Source organism: Camarhynchus parvulus, chromosome 5 (genome assembly GCF_901933205.1).
Source record: "Camarhynchus parvulus chromosome 5, STF_HiC, whole genome shotgun sequence".
In the NCBI taxonomy this organism is placed as follows: domain Eukaryota; kingdom Metazoa; phylum Chordata; class Aves; order Passeriformes; family Thraupidae; genus Camarhynchus; species Camarhynchus parvulus.
Window position 1 is genome coordinate 53,379,327 of NC_044575.1, and position 20,562 is coordinate 53,399,888.

The following is a 20,562-nucleotide window of genomic DNA, read 5'->3' on the forward strand; positions in this document are numbered from 1 at the left end:
GAAGAATATTACTTTAATGACTGTTGATATTTTGAATGCATCCAGCATGCTCTTCACGTGGCCCTGAATTCATGTGTGATGTTGGCTTGGGGACACTAATGTGACTCCTCTGCATCTATAATGCCAGCTTAGCAGTAATTGGTTGAAAAAAATATTTTGGTTTTTAAATGTCTGAAATAATTTCCATATGGTCAGGCAGACTGATAAACACAGATATTTCAATGAATTTGGTTCTCTTGGCTTCTCCTAGCTGATGGAATGGCTTTTCTTTTTACCTGTAGTCCATGGGAGTCTAAGCATGATCATCCTGCTGCCTTAAGTGTGATCATCTGGTAATGACCAGAGCCAGTTGGTTGGATGACAGAAAGTGCTGACAGAGACAATACTGGCAGAGTTGAGATACACATGATCCCTAGTAGAGGAGATTGTTGTGCTTGTAGGAAAAGGTTTCTTCTAATCCAGAGCTTCTCTGAAATCCTGCTCTGTTCAAAAACGTCAGGTTTAGTGAATCTGTGTCTTGTTAAGTGTGTCTCTTGTGAGGAATTCTTTGGGGATTTTCAAAGGTCTGAAGTGAAGTTTGGAGCCCAGTTCTTAGAGCAGCTTGTGGGACTTAAATGATTCTGATGCAACTTGGAATACGTTCTGCAAGATTTATGGTTGCTTGGGTGTCTCTCTTGGGCCATCTACTGAACAGCTTGGAGGAGACCAGTGATTCCTGCATTCTCACTGCCTTGCTTCTGGAAAAGCTATTGTTTTGAACTGCAGCTTGAGCTGATGAAGTCAAATTGAAGGCTACCACGCCTGCTTGTGCTTGAGGTCCTACTTAAATAAGAGCTATGCCTTGTTTTCTCTTAAGGAATATTTGCTTTGACCTTCTTGTGAAAAAAACCCCAAAACTCGTCATAATGTGAAGAGTTTTATGTATTACACCTCCAAATTACTGGTTTGGGTGCATATTTTTGGGAACCCTTTAGGATCATAAAGGATCATATATTCAGCCATAGAGTTTCACATGGCATGGAAATTGAACTACTTTGTTGGCCATTGCTTGGTTCTAGTTCTTCCCAATAAGGGACAGCATTGAGGTACCCTGTTTTATTATTTAGGGTCTTATTTTCAGTGTACTGTGACTGTGTGATGAAAGGGTTTGTGCTGGGATTTTTTATGTTATTGTCATACTGGATTTTGTTAACTTACTGGAGAACATTTTCAGGGATAGAAATGTGCTTCAGTGGTTTTGCTCTTTCCTCTTGGAGAAAACTAGAGAGCTGGGCAGCTGTTGCTGTTGTGATGCTTAGGCAAATACTGCCTGTATTTGCCTCTCTACAGTCCATAAGGCATGGAAAGAAGCTGAGGTAATTCAGGGTGCAATTTGCATATCAAGAAATCAACACTGGACATTTGATTAAAACATAGAGTGTTGATGGCCTGAGGAATTGATCCTCCTCTGCTTTGGCAGGTGTCATTTATCTACGATAGCTGTGCAACGTGTTCTTCTGGCAGGGCTAATGTTGAAGATGTCTTGGAGGCTGCTGCTGGCTGCCTACCAGGTTTGGGTCTCCAGGATCAGAAATGCCCTCCACTGGGGCTACCTAAGTAACATTTATTCACTTCCAGCAGCAATGTGGTGAATATAAAGCCCAGTATCAAGACTACAGGGTGTTCAGGTCTTAGCAGCTTGAAGGGATGTGCATGATGTTCTGCTGGGGCATCCGTGAGCATGGTGCATGTTTTCCTTGTGTCCTCACCATTTTGCATTCATCAGAGCTCTTAGTCAAGACCTTTAATTTAAGAACTTTCCCTTCCAAGGGTGAAGCTTATCAGCCCTCAGGGCACAATGCAAAGTTTGCTGGCTTTCTTCATCAGTGTATTAGCAAACTCTTCACAGAATTGACTCCTGGGTTGAATGGACCTTGCATTAAATTCTAATCTTTTGCAGTTAACTTGATGTAATAAATGGTCTTCACCCATGAGTCTGGAGAACTTGCCAAGTTGGTTTGAGCAGTTTTCCTTCAAACACGTGGTGTTTTAGCCAGTATATCTTGCTACATATTACAGTCTAGAGCGCAGAGACCTCTTTCCCCGTTCTCCCGATGACAGGTTCCTGGTCGTTGACTGAATCGTGTTGTGTGCCTTCACACCTGTTTCCTTCTCCAAAAAAAGGTTTGTTTTTTGTTTTACTTTTAACTTTTTGTTTTAATTTTGACTTTTTGTTTTATTTCAGCTTACTTTCTGAGAGTCCTGAGCTAAGGTGCTGAGAGGCAGGCAGTCACTGATCCATAGAGAGAGACAGTTGTAAAGACGGTTGTTGCTAACATAAGTGAAAATAATGATAAACTTAGTTTAAGCTTAGTGAACTCTTAAGTAATGATTTAACCTTTGCTTGGCTGGTGATAGGATGGTGATAGGATCACTCATGGGGGTGTCATGGTGTGATTCTTTAATCTCCAGGAAGAGTAAAGAATCCTGCAAATCCACTTTCCTGTTAGCCTCTGGTTTATTTCCCCTTGTAGAGAAGGGTGACATGGGTGCTCAGAGATGCATGTACTTGTAATGCAGTGATCTGTCTGGTCTTTCATCGTGGGGATTTGGTTTCATGGTATGCAGTGTGAGGGTTTTATTTCCTGATCCTGCAGAGATATTTCTGCTCTGTAAAAGGGAAAACCCAGTGAGGTGGTCTTGGACTACAGTAATTGGATAGAAAGGCAAAATAATCTCATAATTTTTATTTGAATTGAAAAAGTATAGGAACAAAATATTAGGTATGTAAACCAATCACTGCCAGAATCAGAAAAAATCAGAAATCCATGAGGTTGAAAGTACTTCTTGAATTCTTTTTAAATAAATAATTAACTTGGTAGCCAACTAGTGGTGAAAAGTGGGATCAGGAGAGAGCTGCCTTCTCTTTATTTCTTGTGCTGGGGTATAATCCCTGTACCACACAGATGTCTTTGGAGTTTTTTAATCTTACAGAATGCTTTTCTTGTAACTGGAATTATAAATTTCATCTGGGAGGTAATGACAAGCCCACAACAACTGAGAGTATGAAGGTCAAATCCACGTACCTTGTTTCCAGGCAACAGGCACGAGGACGGGACGCAGAGCGACACCGAAGACCCCAAGGCGGAGAAGGAGACGCCGACGGCGGGCGGGGAACGTCCCACGGAGCAGACGAGGCTGCAGCGCCAGATGAGGCGCGACCCCCACGAGATGCTGCACAACAAGCAGGCCTTCGTCATCGAGTTCTTCGAGGACACGCCGCGCAAGAAGCGGTCCCAGTCCTTCACGCACAGCGCTCACTCATCCCAGAGCGACACGGATCCAGGGATGAAGAGCAAGGTGGAAAAGCGCAAGAACGCGCTGCCGGCGGAGAAGCCGGGAAATTCAGTGCCGCCGTCCCACCTCACAGCCCAGGCAGGCAAAGCCAGCAACAGCTCCTGCGGGACCCAAAGAACCAGCTCCTTCAAGAGGGACAAGACGGAGGATCGGATCAACTCTTCGTCCTCCTCTGCTCCCAGAGCCAAAAGTTATGGGAGTGTTGGGAGGAAGTCAAAAATGGCTCAGGATTTTATGGCTGAGTACTTGCGTGAGACTGCTCAGTCTGGGAAGCCAAACGCCGAGAAAGCAGCCCCCGTGCCCATGCCCGCAGCTCCACGCGTGGTTATATCCTCAGAACCGGAGCCTGCCTCTGCTCCATCTCCAGAGATGAAGTCTGCCCAGGGCAGGAGGAATGATGAGGAGGACAGCGTGAGTGAGACGGGCACGTACACCATTGAGACAGAGTCACAGGACAAAGAGGTGGAGGAAGCCCGAAAAATGATAGATCAGGTAAAATGCTGCTTTTCTGGGCTTGGCCGGTGAGTTGAGGCCTGAAGGCTTGGAGGGCTTAAATTAACTGTTGCCATGAAGGGATGCAGTTGGGTGCAGCAGAGCATAATAGTTGGGGGTGGAAAATCATCCTGGGTGACGTGTGCTAAGGACAGGCCCCAACAAACTGTGATGCTTGTCTTTTAAAAATCCCATCAAAACAACAAAATTACAAAGAAACAAAAAACCACAAAGTCAAAGAAGGCAAAATATGCCCATGGCAAAGAGCTGCTTGCTTAAAAAATGGAATTTGGAAGCAAAAGGGAAAGACTGTATTTGCCATCTGTTTAGAGGAAAGGCAACACCTGAATAAAGATCAGGCTGATCCTGCTGACAGCTGTGGCTGGGAGCAGCTCTGCTCTCTAGGACTGCTCCCAAGCCTCTGCTTTGGCATTGCATCACCTCCTGCCCACTGTTACGGAGATGGGAGCTGCAGCCCATCACAGATGCATCATCCCATGGTAGGCCACAGGAAATGCCAAGGGCTGGTGCTTACAAGCCTTAGTGGCAGATGTTTCTGTATTTGGCTGTGCCTGATTAGAAAGGCAGTGCTTGCTGTCAGGGCAAGCGGCAGCTGGCTGCAATAGCAAAGGGTCTGATCTAGGGCAGAGGCAATCCCAAATGGATCTGTACTTGTTTGGATTTTGCAGTGAATGATTGCATAAAAAATAAACTCCAGAGATGAGGAAGGCTTAAGAAGAACCCACCCAACTAACCAACCGCAGGGCAAACGAAAGTTTGGCTGATTTTCAGGTTTAACTCTCATCTGTGGTCTATTATGAAAACAAAACTGGCAAGTTGTTATGAAGATTTAGTGAAATATAGTCAGGAGGATGGCAAGGTTTAAAGGAAGCCTTAATTGAACCTGGCTTTAGAGCTTTGTATACAGTGTTTACAAGCCTGGATCTAGCTTCTCTCTTTAGTTTTTGATTACATTTGTTCCTTCCATCTTGTTTGAAATGTGATTGGAAGCTTTCAGGGCATGGCATTTAGGTCACAGCAAGGTCCTAGTCTTGACAATAGCTGACTAATTGTTCTGGTGGGGAAATATGAGGGAAAATGCCACAAAAATGCAAATATTTCTGGGGAGTAGTCTTGGCAGCCATGTGACTGGCAGACAAACTGGCCAGCTTCTGGCCCAGCTGTGCCATAGACTTGGTGCAGTGCAGACCAGCCACTTGTGAAACAGCTGATAACTGAACCTCAGTGCTTCTGTCCAGGAAGAAAGAAAATGAATTCTAGACTAGGTTCTAAAGCGTTTCTGTTCTTTATTCCTCCACCATTGCAAGCACATTTTTTCAACAGTAGTGAGAGTGTAGATCTTTATGGCTGTCTCTGCACAGCCAAAGCACCCTCTGTGGTGTATCTTCCTCTGAACTTCTTGCAGTCAAATGAGAGGGACAAGCCCTTTTGAGGCATGAGTCTTGGTCACCCCCATAGAAGGCCTGTTTATCTTCAGGGGGAATCTGTGCAGCAAGCTCAAACACTCACCCATCTCAGAGGTGCATCCTGTCCCAGTTCTCTGTGCTAGTGCAAGGCTGCTTTGCTCAGCCCACTCACAGCTACAGTCTATGAAAGGCACTGGGGATGGAGCTTTCCCATTTTCTCTGTCTAAATCTTCATGAATGGGCTGGTAAATAGCTTTCCCAACATTCATCCTAAATTTCTCTGGGCTGAAAAGGGACTCCTTTTCAGTGAAAGTCACTGCTGTTAAAGGCAACACCCCTAAATAATGAGGGAGAGAGGAAAGGTGGGTGTGAGTGCAATTCTATGATTATGTATATTTAAAGCTGCTACTGTGGAGAAGAAAATCATTTACATAGTTTGCATGGAAGCATTGGCAAGTGTTTCTGGCCCCTTGGGATCATAGTTTATGTGTGACTAATGTTTCACAGATTTTTCACAGATTTTGGCTAATGTTTTTCTGTTTCTTTGCATTTTTATATTCCCATGCAAACATCTTTTCAGGTTTTTGGCGTTCTCGAATCACCTGAATTTTCCAGAATCTCTTCAACCTTTAGACCAGTAATTAAAGGTGAAAAAGATGACTCCAGTTCTCAGCATCTAATCAGTGAAAACGGCACTAGTCAGAAGTCACCCTTGCTCCAGGCTTTTTCCTCAAAAGCTGTAAATGGGTCTCAGGCTGAAGCACAGGTAAGGGCAGTCCAGGTGGATTTCCTGGGTTGGTGGAGGTGTAGATGGGTTTTCTGTCTGCACGTAAATGTGATGTGTAGCTTGATTTCTATTTTAAACACACTGAGTGATGTCAGTGAGAGAGGAGAGATTTTGTGTCCAAACCCTCTTTCTGACCTCATCTTCCCCACCTTGTTGTAGATGTCTGCAGCATCTCAAGGGAGTCAGAAGTGGGTGTCAAGGTGGGCGAGCCTTGCGGACAGTTACTCTGACTCTGGATCTGCCTCTGGGCAGGGTGATGGAAATGCAGGTAAGTCTCATCCAGCACTGTGGTTTGAGGATATCTGAATCTAAACCAGGATGATAGGAAAAGCAGAAATTAAGGACATTTCTGCATCTGGCTGTAGCTTATTTTCTGTTTTAGCTGCAGTAGTTGGGAAGCACAGAGTGAATAGTTCCCAGTGGACTGAAGATAGAGACAGCCTCTGGTTTGCATTTTGGAGTTATTCAAGAGGTTCTTAAATGTTAGGTTTGACATGACTAAGGGGAACCTGGGAAGGAGAAAGCTTGTAAGGACTTTGGTGTTAACCAGCCCCAAGCTGTCATTCCTTAGACTGCCTTATGATGCCAGTTGATAACTCTTTGCACATAGCCTTGGAATTACTTCCTGACTTGCATATTTTTTGTGTGCTTCTCCTGTGTCTGGCTGTGCTGCAAATTTAGGCTATTCTGGGATTTGCTGTTGAGTGGCAACTTTAAAGGGTGTGGAGATCAGGATAGGAAACTAGATATGGTGGAGGAGAAATGGTGGGAGTCTGATATCCTCCAACTTCCTAACTTGGAAAACACCTTACGGACCCTGTGGTCCTCTTGGTGTGTGAGAAAAGGAGAAGAGCACTTTGTTGGCTTTGGCAAATGTTTTCAACTTTTTTTGGTTGGGATTACTTGTCATACCTTCTTGCCATCAATGGCTATAGATAGATCCACTAAAGATTAGAAGGAATCTTTGTTTCAGAGATCATTGCTGCTATTTTCACACCATGTAGGAGACCTAACTCCTGGAGTGCTTATAACATTACCATAGCCAAATAACCAGTTATCCTGGTACTTAAAGGTGTTATCAGATAGGGAGGCCTGGCCAGAAGCATGGGAGAAATAGGAGCAGTCTTTCTTTGGAGTGTTAGTGTTCCTGCTGATAAGCCCACACATGCTGGGGCAGCAAGCTCTAATTCAGAGCCTCTTGATTACCACAGGGTCTTTCTCCTGGGACTTTGCTCTGGGATATGAGTGTAGGAGAACTTGTACTGTGAAAAACACAATCTATTTAGTCAAATGGGCAATGTTGTTTAGAATGGCACTTAGAACATTGCATCACTGATGTCTGAAGGCTTTTCATCTCATTCCTGTCGCCTGATTGATGCTAGATGCCAGCAAGGTCATTATACTCCATAGTGCTTGTACTGAGAGGTATATTATGGGAAATGAATCCGACATGCTACCTTGAGAAGGGAAGGTGTTGGGCAGTGTGATTCAGCAAAGGAATTAAGTTTAATGTCTGTATTGATAAACCTGAAGGAGCAGGCACCAACCAGGCCCTGCTGATGTTCATATTACATAAAACCTTAGTTATAAGCACATCTTGTGAGTGCTTTTGTGGACTTGCACTTTGCAGGATCAAGCTCTTCCTAAACAAATAAATAAATAAGTGGCACAATTCTACAGTAATTGATTCTTTTCCACTTAACTCTTTTCAGAAAGTGGGGTACCCCCAAAACCTGGGGAACCAGAAAACTCTGTGCCCTCGAGAACAAGGCGCCTTCTTCCCCAGCTCCCTCCAAGTGATAAATCAGACAGCCCCACTCCCACGGTCCTGGTGTGCCAGGAGTCCTATTCAGAGGTTACCAAGAGAACCATTGTGAAGGACCACTGTGTGGAAGCCTATGGTGATTCCAGCAGCCACCTCTTCATCCAGGAGGACCTGGATCCGGATAGCCTCAGCGATGCCAGCAGATCTGACGATGGCTTCAGCACGGAAAAGGGCAAGAAATACAAAGAGAACAGCAAAATGCTAGAGCAGATGAGGGAAGACAATAGATCAGAGAGTCGGCAGCCAGGAGCCACCCGGATCTCTCACGTGAGAGCTGTGAGTGAGCCAGTTTCTACTTCCTTCTACATTGGTGATGACAGCAATGATGCAGAGGTTCCCTCCAAGCTCTCTATGAGTGTATCCCATGCTCGAGCAGACAAGGACAGCAAGGATCCGGAGTTTTCCTTCAAGTGTGCTGGCACACCAGTTTCTGGAAAGCCACCGGTCAAAGATGTTAGTGCTTATATAAACACGGCTGGAAAAGTTGTCATTTCCCTTCATCAGAGTCTTCCTCAAGATCAAGAAAATATGTCAGGAAAGGAAACGGCATCTTTTGTTAGACAGGAAAGTTTTACCAAAGATAAATCAAGCAGTGGTGTTCCTCAGAATAAACTCCCACATATTTCAAGTCACCCTCTGCTTAAAGATTTAGAGGCTGTTCGGTCAACTCGTATGGACTTTGGTCAGGACACTCATCTTCTGCTTAAGGACACTGAAACTGCCTTGGCAGCACTGGAAGCCAAACTGCTTGGTCAAAGCCAACAGCTGGAGCCGTCAGAAACTGCTGGTCAGCTGGAGGACTCCTTGTCAGGGGACTCAGATGTAGACACGGCCAGCACAGTCAGCTTGGTGAGTGGCAAAAACGTCCCAGCAAGTGCCCCGAAACGCAAAGCAGTTGTGAGCTTGCAGAAGGAGAAATCTTCCTCCACGCCATCCATCCAGGACCAGTGTGGGCAGCCCAGCGCTCGGGACAGGCTGACGGAGAAGAGGAAGACACAAGCACCAGAGGCCCCCAACCGAGCAGAGGCCGCCAAATGCTTCCAGATGAAGCGGAGCACTGGGACTCGAGGGTCACTTGACTTCACAGATGACGAGAGAAGTTCAAACTCACCCTACCTGCCAGTCCCAGATGCGGTTGTGTCTGACCACGAGCACTCGGTAACCCGGCCTGTGCCCAGGAGGAAACCTTTCACTCAGCCCACCAAGGAGGACCAGAGTAAAACGACCTCGAACGTGCAGAAAATCCAGCAGGTTCTCACCCGCTCCAACAGTTTATCCACCCCACGGCCCACGAGGGCCTCAAAGCTACGCCGCGCCCGGCTGGGAGATGCTTCAGACAACGAATGCGTGGATGCTGACAAAGCAGCCTCCAACTCGGATGCCGCTGCTCAGGGCACCAAGCAGCCCACGGAGACGAAGAAGCTGTCCCGGCTGGACATCCTGGCCATGCCCAGGAAACGGGCAGGATCATTTACAGTGCCCAGTGACTCGGAGACGGCGCAGGCGAGGACGGGGTTTTCGGGCCGCAGCGCAGAGTCCTATCGCAAGACAGGCGTGTCGGAGGTGAGAGCTGCAGCCAGGAAAACAGCAGCTGCTGCCTCTGCCAAGCAGCCTTTCAGCAGGACTCGTTCAAGCAGTGTCAAGTATTCCTCCTCATCATCCTGTAAGTGGTCCTGCTTTATGTTTCTCCCCTCTTCCCCTGTTTCTGACATACAGGCTGCACCATGGTTGCCAGGGATTAGTATCACAGTAGTAGAGGTACTGCCTTGGTGAGTACAAAAGTCAGCACAGATGTTGAGATTTCATGTGGATTTGGAGACAGCAGAGCACTCTCACACTCAGTGAGATGGTATTGTGGTTATGTCTGTGAGGATATTCCAAATAGCTACTCCAGTGGTTTGTTTTTTGAACAACCAGTTGCCATTTGACAGTTGGCCATATTTTTTTAATATAGAATTTAATGCCTTTCTAGTGCTACAAAAAATTCTGATCTGTTTTACTTGTAAGATTCAAAGTTTTCTCCCAGAGAGTTTATAATGATGTTGGTGGCAGCTGATGTCCAAGGTGGCAGGTTTGAAGGCATCTGAAACTGAAGAACAAAAAATACATGACCTTGTGTTGTGAAAGCTGTTCCCTTGTTGTTCCTGCAAATATAAATACAGAGCTAGACACTGCACATTGATTACCCCAAGAGATTGACACTTCTGTGTATTCTCACTGACTTTTGCCACAGCTAAGGCAGGTTCACAGTTGGGGTTCCCATGAGGCAGAGGTGTGGAGACTACATTGCCCTGTAGTTGAGCCCTCAATAGACCCTTGAAATATCAGCATTTTTCATACTGGAACCAGCCTTTAATTAAGAGGTGGGGACAATTCAGATGACAACTTTGGGATGGTAATTGGTAATGGGAGATTGTTCCTGAAACCTTTGGTCTAGGTTGAGGTCTATGCCTGTAGTCCCTGACCTGCCACAGATGTGGCAAAGCAGGTGTGTTTGCTTAGGATTTTAGGAATGATTGGCAGCCAGAGGGACAGGAAGAACCCCTTTGGCTGGATTTCTCAGTCCTCTTGAGTAGAATGCTATTTTCAGCAGTTTCATGATTTTGTAAGGGGTCTTGGAGTTCTGGATGTTTCCTGTAATATACTTTCATACAGCTGAGTATTTATCCCCTTTGCAGTATTCATTTTTATTGCATGCTAAAAATGTTATTTGCTGCTTGTTTTGGATTGTTTTAGTACATTCAGCTTCACATTTAATTTTAGTGATTTTTTTTTCTTACACACTTGTATATGCATGTAAATCAGAATGTGATTAAGCTAAAAGAGTATGTACAGTCTCTGCTCTTGCCTTTTTTTGAGATGATGCTATTATTAACTTCTTGTTAATGCTGATAAACAAATTTAAAGCAAGATAATGTGGTCAGTTTTCCAAACAGGAGGTGCTCTTTGCACTCCCTCTGCCTTTGGACCACAGGCTTCAAATCATTTGGAGAAAAATGATAAGTGTTGGCCAGTTCTTTATTTAAATGAATTGGTTTTTGATTTCCACACCTCTGTAGCTGCATGCTAACACCTCTCCTTGTCCATAGTTGCAGCAGATGATGCTAATCCTTCCTCTGAACTAGTCACTCTTAAAATACTAACCTCCTAATTCTTTGATAGGATTGTGAACCTTGTGCAAGCTCTAAGTACATGCTGGTGTGTTCTGAGCTTCATTGTGCTTGCTGTTGTGTGATCCATGCTCCTGTACTAATGCTGTTATAGACATAGCAAATCAGCAGCTAGAACTCCCTTCCTGCAACAAGAGTGACATGTTGTTAAACTGGACTATTGCACTGTGCCATCAAGACTTTTTTTAGCACGATGCAACAACCCTTGAAAGCTTTGAGTTCAAGCCTAGGGGATAAGGAGGCAGATGTGGCTGATTTATTCCAGGAGTTCTTAGTGTTTAGCTAACCACAGGAGTTCCCAACTCTCCCAGTGGGAGAAAGTTAATCTCACTAGTGGAGGAACAGCATGAACTGTCTGCCCATGAGACAAGAAATGCCAGTATATTGTTGGGCCATCTGAAGTAGCTTTCTGTGAAAGTCACAGATAACATCAGAATTATCCAAGTTACCAGTTCTGAGAGCTAAAGGCCTGTCTCCCATGCTCCTCTGTGTACACAATTTGTTTACTCAGGGTAATTTAAATGATACTGAGGGAGCTGATTCTGATTTCCCTTGGCGTACAGACATAGAAAATGAGTCTCATAATTTTAAAATTGCTGTTCAGTGACAGGGTGACCTCTTGATTCTAAAACTGCATTTAAAAAAGAGATATAACTCTGTGAATTGAATATAAGCAAATTTATTTTTATTATATATATAAATATCCTAAGCTAAGGCATTATTGTAGCTATGGGTGAGATAGCAATGTCTAGGAATTCTTCTTTCACTATACAGTAATTATCTATAGTTTCTACCTGCATCTTACACGCCAAATTAGTTGGTTTTGTTTGTGTGGTGTATGATGCTGACTTAATTCACAGAGTGTTTCAGTGTTAGGATTGTCTTGGTAACACAGTGTAGTTTTTTGGTGTTGTAATTCTAAATAACTCGTCTGGTTCTGTGTTTGGTGGGTCTTCATTCTCCAGGGGTGGACAGAAGGGAATGAAGTAGTACCTGTAGAGAGTATAGTGAGGCAGCAAACATTGGGAGCCCAGTTTTCAAACAAGGACACTTTGGCATTTCCCATGCAAGGAAGACCTGGGTGTCTACAGATCTGCAGAACAAGTTGGGATAAGTGAGCAGCTTCCACTTGGCTCCAGGGCTTGGAGCCAGTCCTGACTGTGAACACTTTCTTGTAGAGTGTCATTAATGGTGAATTGTGAGGCAGGAGGTGAACACAGGGTGTGGACTCTTGCAAATAACACCAAGCACCAACAGTCTACTCTTCACTCCTTCTGCTTGTACTTGAATCTAATTAGAAAGGTATCTGCAGGCTTGAAAATTGGGCTCTCTTTAGAAAAGGACTTCTGTGGGACTATGAGGAGTCTGAAATTTGTGCTACTTATACACAGAGCTTCTGTGCATGGAAAGCCAAGCCTGTGGTAGTAATTTACTACAGTGGAGGCGTTAACACAGTCATTATGATTTTCCATTGGAATTTTCCACTCCAAATTTGTACAGTGAATGGGAGCCAAAGAGGGGCTCAACTTTGAAATAAGCTCAGAGAATGTGGTGTTTTAACTTAAGATCTGCACAGAAACTCTCCTTTCCTTGTGCTCTTGGGCTAGTTTTGTGTTACCTTTCAGCCTTTTGTAGTTACTCTTGACTACTGTCCTCAGTCTGAAACCAATTCATTTTTTATAAGCATCAAGGCGGAGACCACAGGGTTCAGATTACACTTCCACTTCGGAGGAGGAATATGGCTCAAATCACAGCTCCCCTAAACACAAACGCTCCCATACTTCAACAGCCACACAAACACCAAGGATACGTGGCTCTGGGCTGGGCAAGCAGAAGCACAACGGCAGAGAAACAGACGAGGATGAGGATTTTGATGACAACCCTGACCCCTACAACTTCATGGCGCAAACAGCAGAGATAGCAGAAATAGCCAGGTGAGGTGGGGCTTTATCTGTTAACCCACGAGTTGAAAATGGGTTGTTTTTTCCCTGGTGTTCAAATCAAGCCCAGGCGTGGGGGTAGAAGGAGAGGCTCTCTCCTGTTGTGTGCCCACATATCCTTTGTATATGAACATTGACTTGGAAGGGTTTCATGAACCTTTACAGCCTGGATGTGCTGGTTGTACCTTGTATCTACAAAAGGCCATGGTGCAGGGCATTGTCTCTTGCTTTGTTTCTTGTTCAAGCTGTGGGAAGTCTAATTGTTTATACCTGCATAACTCTGCTCTCTGCTGGAAGTCACAGTGTGTGGGTGTATGGTGTGGTTGGTGTGAACTCTCTTAATTCTCTGCAGAGGAAGTCAAATGGATTAGCAAAGACTGAATATGTAAACTCTTGAAGCTGCTTTGCCTGAAGCTGGTCAGGGAGCTGTAAGAAATAGCTGCAGGGCAGAAACCTCTTTGCTTGGCACAACTGAATCTGAACCTGTCTAGACCTTGTATATAAATGAATCGTTGCTTAGCTTGATGTCCCTGGATACGGTGCTTGCTGTGTACTGGTGGTCTGATGGTTGCCTGGAGGACTTCAGCAATAAAGCAAAATAGATTCTTTTTTTAAACAGTGGCATTTGAGGTTTGTCATCTCTCTAATATGCAACTGTGTTATGCCAGCTTTCCAGAAATACTGGTCTTCCATTGTACTGGCCATACTTGAAATACTTTTGTGTGAGGAAGCTGCCTTGTGTCTGCTTTTGGCCACATTGCCCTCGCCACTGCTGTGCTCATCTCGAAAGGGCTTTTCTTGCTGAAAGTTGCTGTCAGGCTGCTAGAAAGTGTGTCAGGCTTCAAACCAGGCTGCTCTACCTGTGCAGCACAAAGTGTGTGTGTGTGTGTGTGTGTGTGTGTGTGAGATGCCAGCTTCCCTCCCAGCAGCATTCCCAGCACGGGGAGCTCGGGCTCTCAGCAGCTATAAATAAAGGGTTGCGTCAGCCTCGTCTGGCGCTGCACCGTGCAGGGCTCTGTCACAGAGTCTGCCTGGCAATTGCAGCTCTGATTTCCCTTGCTGCTCCCGAATTAACTGGGAGGGGTTTAGAGGAGTCAGGGAGAGTTAAAAGGGAAAATGCCACTTGTTTAAAGTAGTGAGTCACATAATGGAGGTGTTTGGTGACAGCTCTATCCAAACCAGCACAGAGAGGGGTTACCTTATGCAGGCAGCTCAGCCTGCATTTTATTACTTCAACTGTGCATTTTCTTTCCAAGGAAATGTTTTGATGAACTGACAGTTTTATCACATTGCTTGTTTTCCTTGTGAGTGCCTTCCAACTTGGAATATTCCATAATAACATGGGGTTTTTTGTTGGGTGGGGTGTTTTGGGGGGTTTTTTTGGTAGGTTGTTTTGGGTTTTTTTATTAAAAGAAGACCGTTGTTTCAAATGAATCTGACTAGCTGTAAGATTATCTTTTCTCATGGAAGTTTTCCTTTAAAACTACCACAGCAGCCACTTCTGGTCTGAAGGGGTTTTTTAAAGCTCTACTACCAACATCCAGAGACTTAGGAACTGTTTTTGAGCTCTAGAGCAGATAGAGCAAGGTCCTGCCAGCACTGAGTGTTAACTGGACACCTGTCAAGGGGCTTGAAGTTTCAAGATTTGTTCTCTGAGAACCAGATCCCTCTAATGTATGCTATGCTTATCCTCATAATCCCTTAGCTCTTGTGGAGAATGTGGAGGCATATTGTGATTTTCAGTCTACAGACCACAAGGAAAATGCAAGAGGAATTGATTTTTTTTTCTTTTATTAAAAAAAAAAAATAATTTTTCCCCTGTACGTACTTTTTAATGGAAAACAAGACCCAGGAAGAAAAATTAACTGTACTGTATTAAGAAAACAAAAAATCAAGAGAAAGAAGTAGAGTGAATGGGTGGGGGAGCAAGAGCATAATTTTTTTTATGGATTGTCTCTACTTTCTGGCAGTGTGTAGTCACTAGAACTTGCTTTCTATCAATTCTCCACTTTGAAGCTGGATTCAGCAGGGAAGGGGATTTATTTTTTATGCAGCCAGAACATTCCTCAGCACCCTGCCAAGGCAGCCCAAAAAACCCTGCTTGCCCTGGCCTCTGCAGAGGTTATAATTCCCACAAACCTTTTATGGCTCCTCTTTTTATATGTTATGAACGTGAGGCATGTTGTATTTATTCTGTGTCCTGATGGTTCTGCTTCATTGCCTGTGCTTTAGGCTCAGCCAGACCTTGGTGAAGGATGTGGCCATCCTTGCTCGGGAGATCCACGACGTTGCTGGAGATGGGGACTCACAGAGCTCCTCGGGGACAGGACCCAGCCCCTGCCTCAGCTCTGTGCCCAACACTCCGGCTTCCACCATATCTGCCAGAGAAGAGGTACGGTGGGATCACTGACATCTCTGCCCCTTGGTGCTAGTGAGTGCCTGGGGCATGGCTGGGGTGGGAGACCAGGGCAGCATCCCCAGTTGCTGCAGCACTGAAGAAACCTTCATTCCTTGTCCTCCTAAAAAGCACCACTAGAAAGACCAACTGCAGCCTATTTAGGGTGCTCTTTATTTTCTCCTCTCTGCCGCGGCCAGAATCATATAATTTCCTAAGGCTTCTGTTTGGATGCTGATCCCTGAAATTTGCATCTGAGGAAAAGGATGGAGAAGATGTGTTGTGCTGCTGTGCCAGGGAGCCAGAGCCTTCCTCTTTGTTTCACACAAGGCACTGACCGTGTGTGCTGGGTGCACTCTCTGTGTCAGCTGTGTTTTGTGCTTCTGCTGTGTCCTTTCTGCCAGGACTGTTGAAATGCTGTGCAGGTGTTGCTTGAATCCCTTCCCTCCATCTGAGTATTGATGGAGGAGGGCAGGGACTCTGGGAGCTGGGCAGGGAGGCAGGCAGGTAGCTTGGGGAATGCTGTTCCCCAGCCCTTCAGTGAAGCTGTGGCTTCCTCCCAAACTGTGTAGCACAGTTTGTCTGCACTAGGTTGGGAAGGAGAGAGGCAATTTCTTAATTTGTTTCACCAGTGCTGCAGCACAGGGACCAGCTCAGCTCAAATTTGGCTGCAAGGTCACCAGGAGGCTTCAGATGCTGAAGCAAAATTGCCTTTGCTATTGTTTAAATCCAGATTCCCTCATGTGTACCACCAGTGTGGGTTTAAAAAATACACAGCTCTCTGCTGCTCAGATGGTTCCCCTGGCCCCCTGTTGTCTTTGTTGTGAGAATTGCAGACCCATCCTAGGCAGGGTTCAAAGCTGAGACCCAGCCTGTTGCCCTGCCAAGAGGATCCTTGGAGGCCCAGTGATCCTGTTGTGATCAGCACTAGAGGTGCAAAGCAGAAGTTTAGGGAGATACCCAGAAGATCAGGCAAGTGTGGCTGTGGTTGTGCTAAACTGAGACCAGCTGCAGCCTGCTCAGGGATGGGTTTGTCCTGGGGCCTTTTGGAGCCAAAGTGCACAAGTGTTTCACAATAACTGCAGGCTCTGAGATAAAGTGTTTTATTGCTGTGTTTCCTTGCAAGTGCCACACCTGCCAAGCTGCCTTTTGTACTATTCTTTTCAAGCAGTAAAGGTGACATGCCTACTGTACTTCTGACTTGCAAATGAAACATTTTACAGGGCTCCCGCTTGCTTACAAAAAAGCAGGGGAGGAAGAGCAGCATCCCTGCTTTTTTTTTGGAGTGCCACTGAAGGGTTCAACCGTATCTCATACAGAGGGATGTTTCCAGCTGCTAGAGGGGGACCCCTGGAAAACAGTGTTTCTGCTCTGTGCAAAATGACAGGCTCCAAAGTGTGGTGATGAATAGCAGAATCACAAACCCAGGATTGCTCAGACCTGGATGAGGGTTTCTCTGTGGGTTTGCAGTGCTGCTGTGTGGGACATGCCAGTCAGTCCCTCACAACAGTCAGGAGAGCAAATTCAGGACTGTCACACTGTACGGAGTGCTCCTGGCAGTGGCCGCTGCCAGAGCAGTTTTGAGATCTTACAGTGGTGTGAAGGACGAAGCCCTGATATTAATCAGTGAAGACAGATCAGGAGCCATAACCTTTGGTGTGTTCAGGTAGTGGCTGAAAACACTCTAAAGGCTTCAAATGAGGCTTCCTCTGAGCAGGAGTGGGATATCAGCATGATTTCAGCAGGGCCAGCATCGGGCAGGCCATTTGAGTATGCCCAAAATGCCAAAGTGCATCGGTGTTGCTGCCTGACGTGATCGATAGCCAGGAACAGGTTCCATCAGCAGGGCTTTCTGCTGGCAGTGCTGAGATGTGGGGCCAGATCCCAGCTTGGGATCCTAAACAATGCAGCATGGGGCTCTTGTTACAAATGCCAACAGTATAAACTGATGTGAGTTTAATAAACAGACACCTCATCTTTGGTGCTGGACCAGATTCAGCACCAGTTCACTGCCATGCCTGCTTCCCCCAGTCTGAGTGTTGTTGAAACTGTGCTGAATTAATAATTTTGGCTTAATGCAGAGAAGCTGCTGGGAAATGTCTGAAGATCAGTGTGTGTGATGCTAAGCACTGTGAATTTTGTGTGTGTTTATCAAACAACTTTATATTAAATATTCTAGGAAAGGAAATAGTGATGAGAAATAGCTACCATGGTTATAATAGTAATATATTGAAAGATCTGATAGAAGGAATTATGTGAGTGAGAAAAGTTTTCTCTGTGTGGGTGTCTCTTATGCTGCAATGGTTTATGCAGTGTTGTATGCCATTCTGCATTCTAGTACTAAATATTTATATCTATTCCAAAAAAGTGGGGGAAAATGCAGGAAAAATAAGTACTGATACTGGAATCACTTTTGAGTGTTTAATGCTGTACCAGAAACATCATCTGGGACCAGTGTGTGGTTGGCATTTCTCAGCCTCAAATGAACTGCTTTTTAAATTAGTTTCATTAAGAAGCTTGGTTAAAGTTTTAATGAGGAGTATCCTCTTATAAGTTAAGGTGGAGCCTTAGATTTAAACCTTATTCTTCAGTTTCTGTTCTTTCAGATTCAGTGCTGGCTTGGATGTTTGCCAAGGAAGCTTTCCATTTCCCCAGTGTATATTTGGGGTGGTTTTGTTTTTCTAGCCTCAGCTGTATAGTTTATGATAAGATAGACTCTTGGCATACAGAGCTGAGTACTGCTACAAATTAAGCAAATTTTAAGGGGAAAAAAACCCCAACAAAACAACAGAACAAAAGAAACAGTTCAGCAAGGGTGAAACCCTAGTGATTCCTGTTTACCAAAGCCTTGGGTTGTTTGGGATGCTTTGCTTTGGGGGTGTGTAGGTTTTGCAGGACCCAGCTTTTTGCAGAGCTCAGCCATCAAACTTAAACCTCAGCTGCTGCAAACACAGTCAGGTTGGATCATCCCAAATCATTGGCTACTTCTGCAAATCTTATCCCTGTATAACATTCTTTTGGCAGGTCTTTTTCAAAAACGTTGATAACGATGTAACAAAAACTAAAGAGCCTGATTAATTTGTTAAGTTGTTGTGTAACATACTCAGTATGAGTGTTGGTACAGCAAGAGGAAATGCTTATGGGTGTGATGGAACAGAAAATGTGAGAACAGAGCAGGTCATGTACAGAATCTCCTGGGATGGTGGAGCAGGTGCTGTCCTTACCTTGTTTTCAGCTGGTTGTGCTGAGACCTGCTCACTGTAGGAATATCTCATTCCCTTCTGACACTTCTACTGCTGCAGTCAGCCTAACTTACTGTTTCTGGCCTTGATGAAAGGAAGCTTATTAGCTAAATATTTTGGCTGTTCTGCCCCTGTGCTATAATATCTCACGCCTGCTGTCTGTGTATAACCCAAGTGCTGCTGCTTAGTGTGGGGAACCTGGACCTTGGATGGCACAGAGTTTCCTCACAAGGAGCTGTGTGCTTTGCCAACCAAAGAGCCTCTTGGGCTGGGTGTTCATCCCTTTCCCAGAGCACTGTGGATTTCACTCAGCAAGTCCAGTTTGGAGTAACTGGGGATCTGCCCAAGGCCACCTCAGCACAACTGACTGCTGACCAGGATCTCCGTGGGCTTCAGTGCATGATGGAGGGTGGGCACCAAGTGCTGGTCCTCAGGAATGTGCTTTTGGGAATGTCAACCCCAAATAACCCCAAACCCCGTGTTCTCTTTGATACTTGCTGTCACAGTCATTCACTAGCATTGATCTCTTTGTTTCTGTTTTAACACAGATTGCTCGTAGATCTTTTCGGCTGGCATATCCATCTCAGGTGCACTTTCCATCCCATTATTTTTGTATCTCTGTCTTGTCACTGTTATTTTCTTCCCCTTCTTTTAAAGTTTTTGTCAGTAAACCCAACAGGAGTAACTGTCTTGTCATTTCTGTTCTTCTTGTTAATTATTTGCTTTTTTAGTGGTTTTGTATTGCTTTTTCATCTCTTTCATGTGTTACTAAATGGTTTCTGATTAATTTGAGTGTGTCTTTAATGTTGCGTTGATATATTAAGACATAAGATATGGGAAAACAGGGTCCTTTAGAGTTTTAGTTAAATTCAGAAAAGACAAAGATGTACATTTCCATACATGCTCAGGACTCAAAATTTTAAAGTAGAATAGCCCCACAGAGTTTTGTGGTATGACTCCAGTGGGTAGGCACTTGCAGGATTGGGGTCTAGTAATTTGCTTACGAGCCCATACCTGTCTGAACAAGACTTAAGTAAATCAGTGTTCCTCTAAATCTGCAATACCTGCAGTGAGTGCCTGTGAGCCTGCTTTCCCTACTAATTTTTAATGACTCATTACTCATTATTTCCAAGTTGGTGCAGCACATTCCAGAAGCAAGTCTGAACTACCAGAAAGTGCCTCCGGGATCAGTAGAACTGAAGGATTTTGACCAAAATATGAATGACAACAGAGAAGAGGATCCCTCAAGAAAAACAAGGACAAGAAACCGTGAGGAGGCAGGCCACCTTTTTCTTTACTTTATATATGACATGGTTTTAAGCTGCTGTATGTCTTCTTGTTCTTTGTAAGCTGCCAAAGGAGGCTGCTCAAAAAATCCCCAAACCCACACTTCATCAGCAGCCCTGATGTGTGGGTATAAAACAGTGTTTAAAAAGAAAAAAGAGGAAAAGAACCACCCCTCTTGCCAGTAGTGACTGGAACTTTCCTCTCTTGTGTAAAATGCCAGGCTTCATCACCTGTTTTTGGGAGCACACATTCAGTGTCAGAGCCTTCTTAGGCTGCTTCACTGCTGTCTTAGAGAAGAACTCAAACATCTCAACTTTGAAATCTGAAGCACTGATAGTTTAATGGCACCTTACACTGTTCTGCAGCTGGCATCCTGGTTAGAGCTGCTCATGGAGCAGCAGTGGCAGGATCTGGACCTTAGGAGGGGGTGTGTGACTAGTGGCACAGCTGGCTTGCTGTGCCCTGCAGTCTGTGAGCATTGCTCCCTCCAATGTTATGTGCAGGGTGACCAAAAAAAATCACTGGGGTGATGCTAAAGGCTGGGAAAGCCTGGCCTGCACTGGAAGCTGGGGATGGTGTTGGGATGAGGGGTGTAGTGGGGTGATGGTGCCAGGAGGAGGAGGGGAAAGCTGCTGATCCAGCACTGGCTGTTGCTCCTGCC

At 45.0% G+C, this 20,562-nt stretch overlaps 1 protein-coding gene across 7 annotated transcripts in view; it reads left to right on the forward strand.

Moving 5' to 3' along the window:
* CEP170B (centrosomal protein 170B) overlaps positions 1–20,562 on the forward strand; it is a 58,525-nt gene that overhangs the window by 30,660 nt on the left and 7,303 nt on the right. The window contains exons 9-17 of one of the 7 annotated variants that reach the window (XM_030949192.1): positions 2,101–2,163; positions 3,077–3,828; positions 5,836–6,021; positions 6,202–6,310; positions 7,755–9,530; positions 12,722–12,971; positions 15,210–15,369; positions 19,163–19,201; positions 19,748–19,891. In XM_030949192.1, the coding sequence (XP_030805052.1) occupies positions 2,101–2,163; positions 3,077–3,828; positions 5,836–6,021; positions 6,202–6,310; positions 7,755–9,530; positions 12,722–12,971; positions 15,210–15,369; positions 19,163–19,201; positions 19,748–19,891 (3,479 nt within the window). The remainder of the gene's footprint in view (positions 1–2,100; positions 2,164–3,076; positions 3,829–5,835; positions 6,022–6,201; positions 6,311–7,754; positions 9,531–12,721; positions 12,972–15,209; positions 15,370–19,162; positions 19,202–19,747; positions 19,892–20,562) is intronic. The other 6 variants (XM_030949196.1, XM_030949194.1, XM_030949197.1 and 3 more) reach the window with 6 other exon arrangements.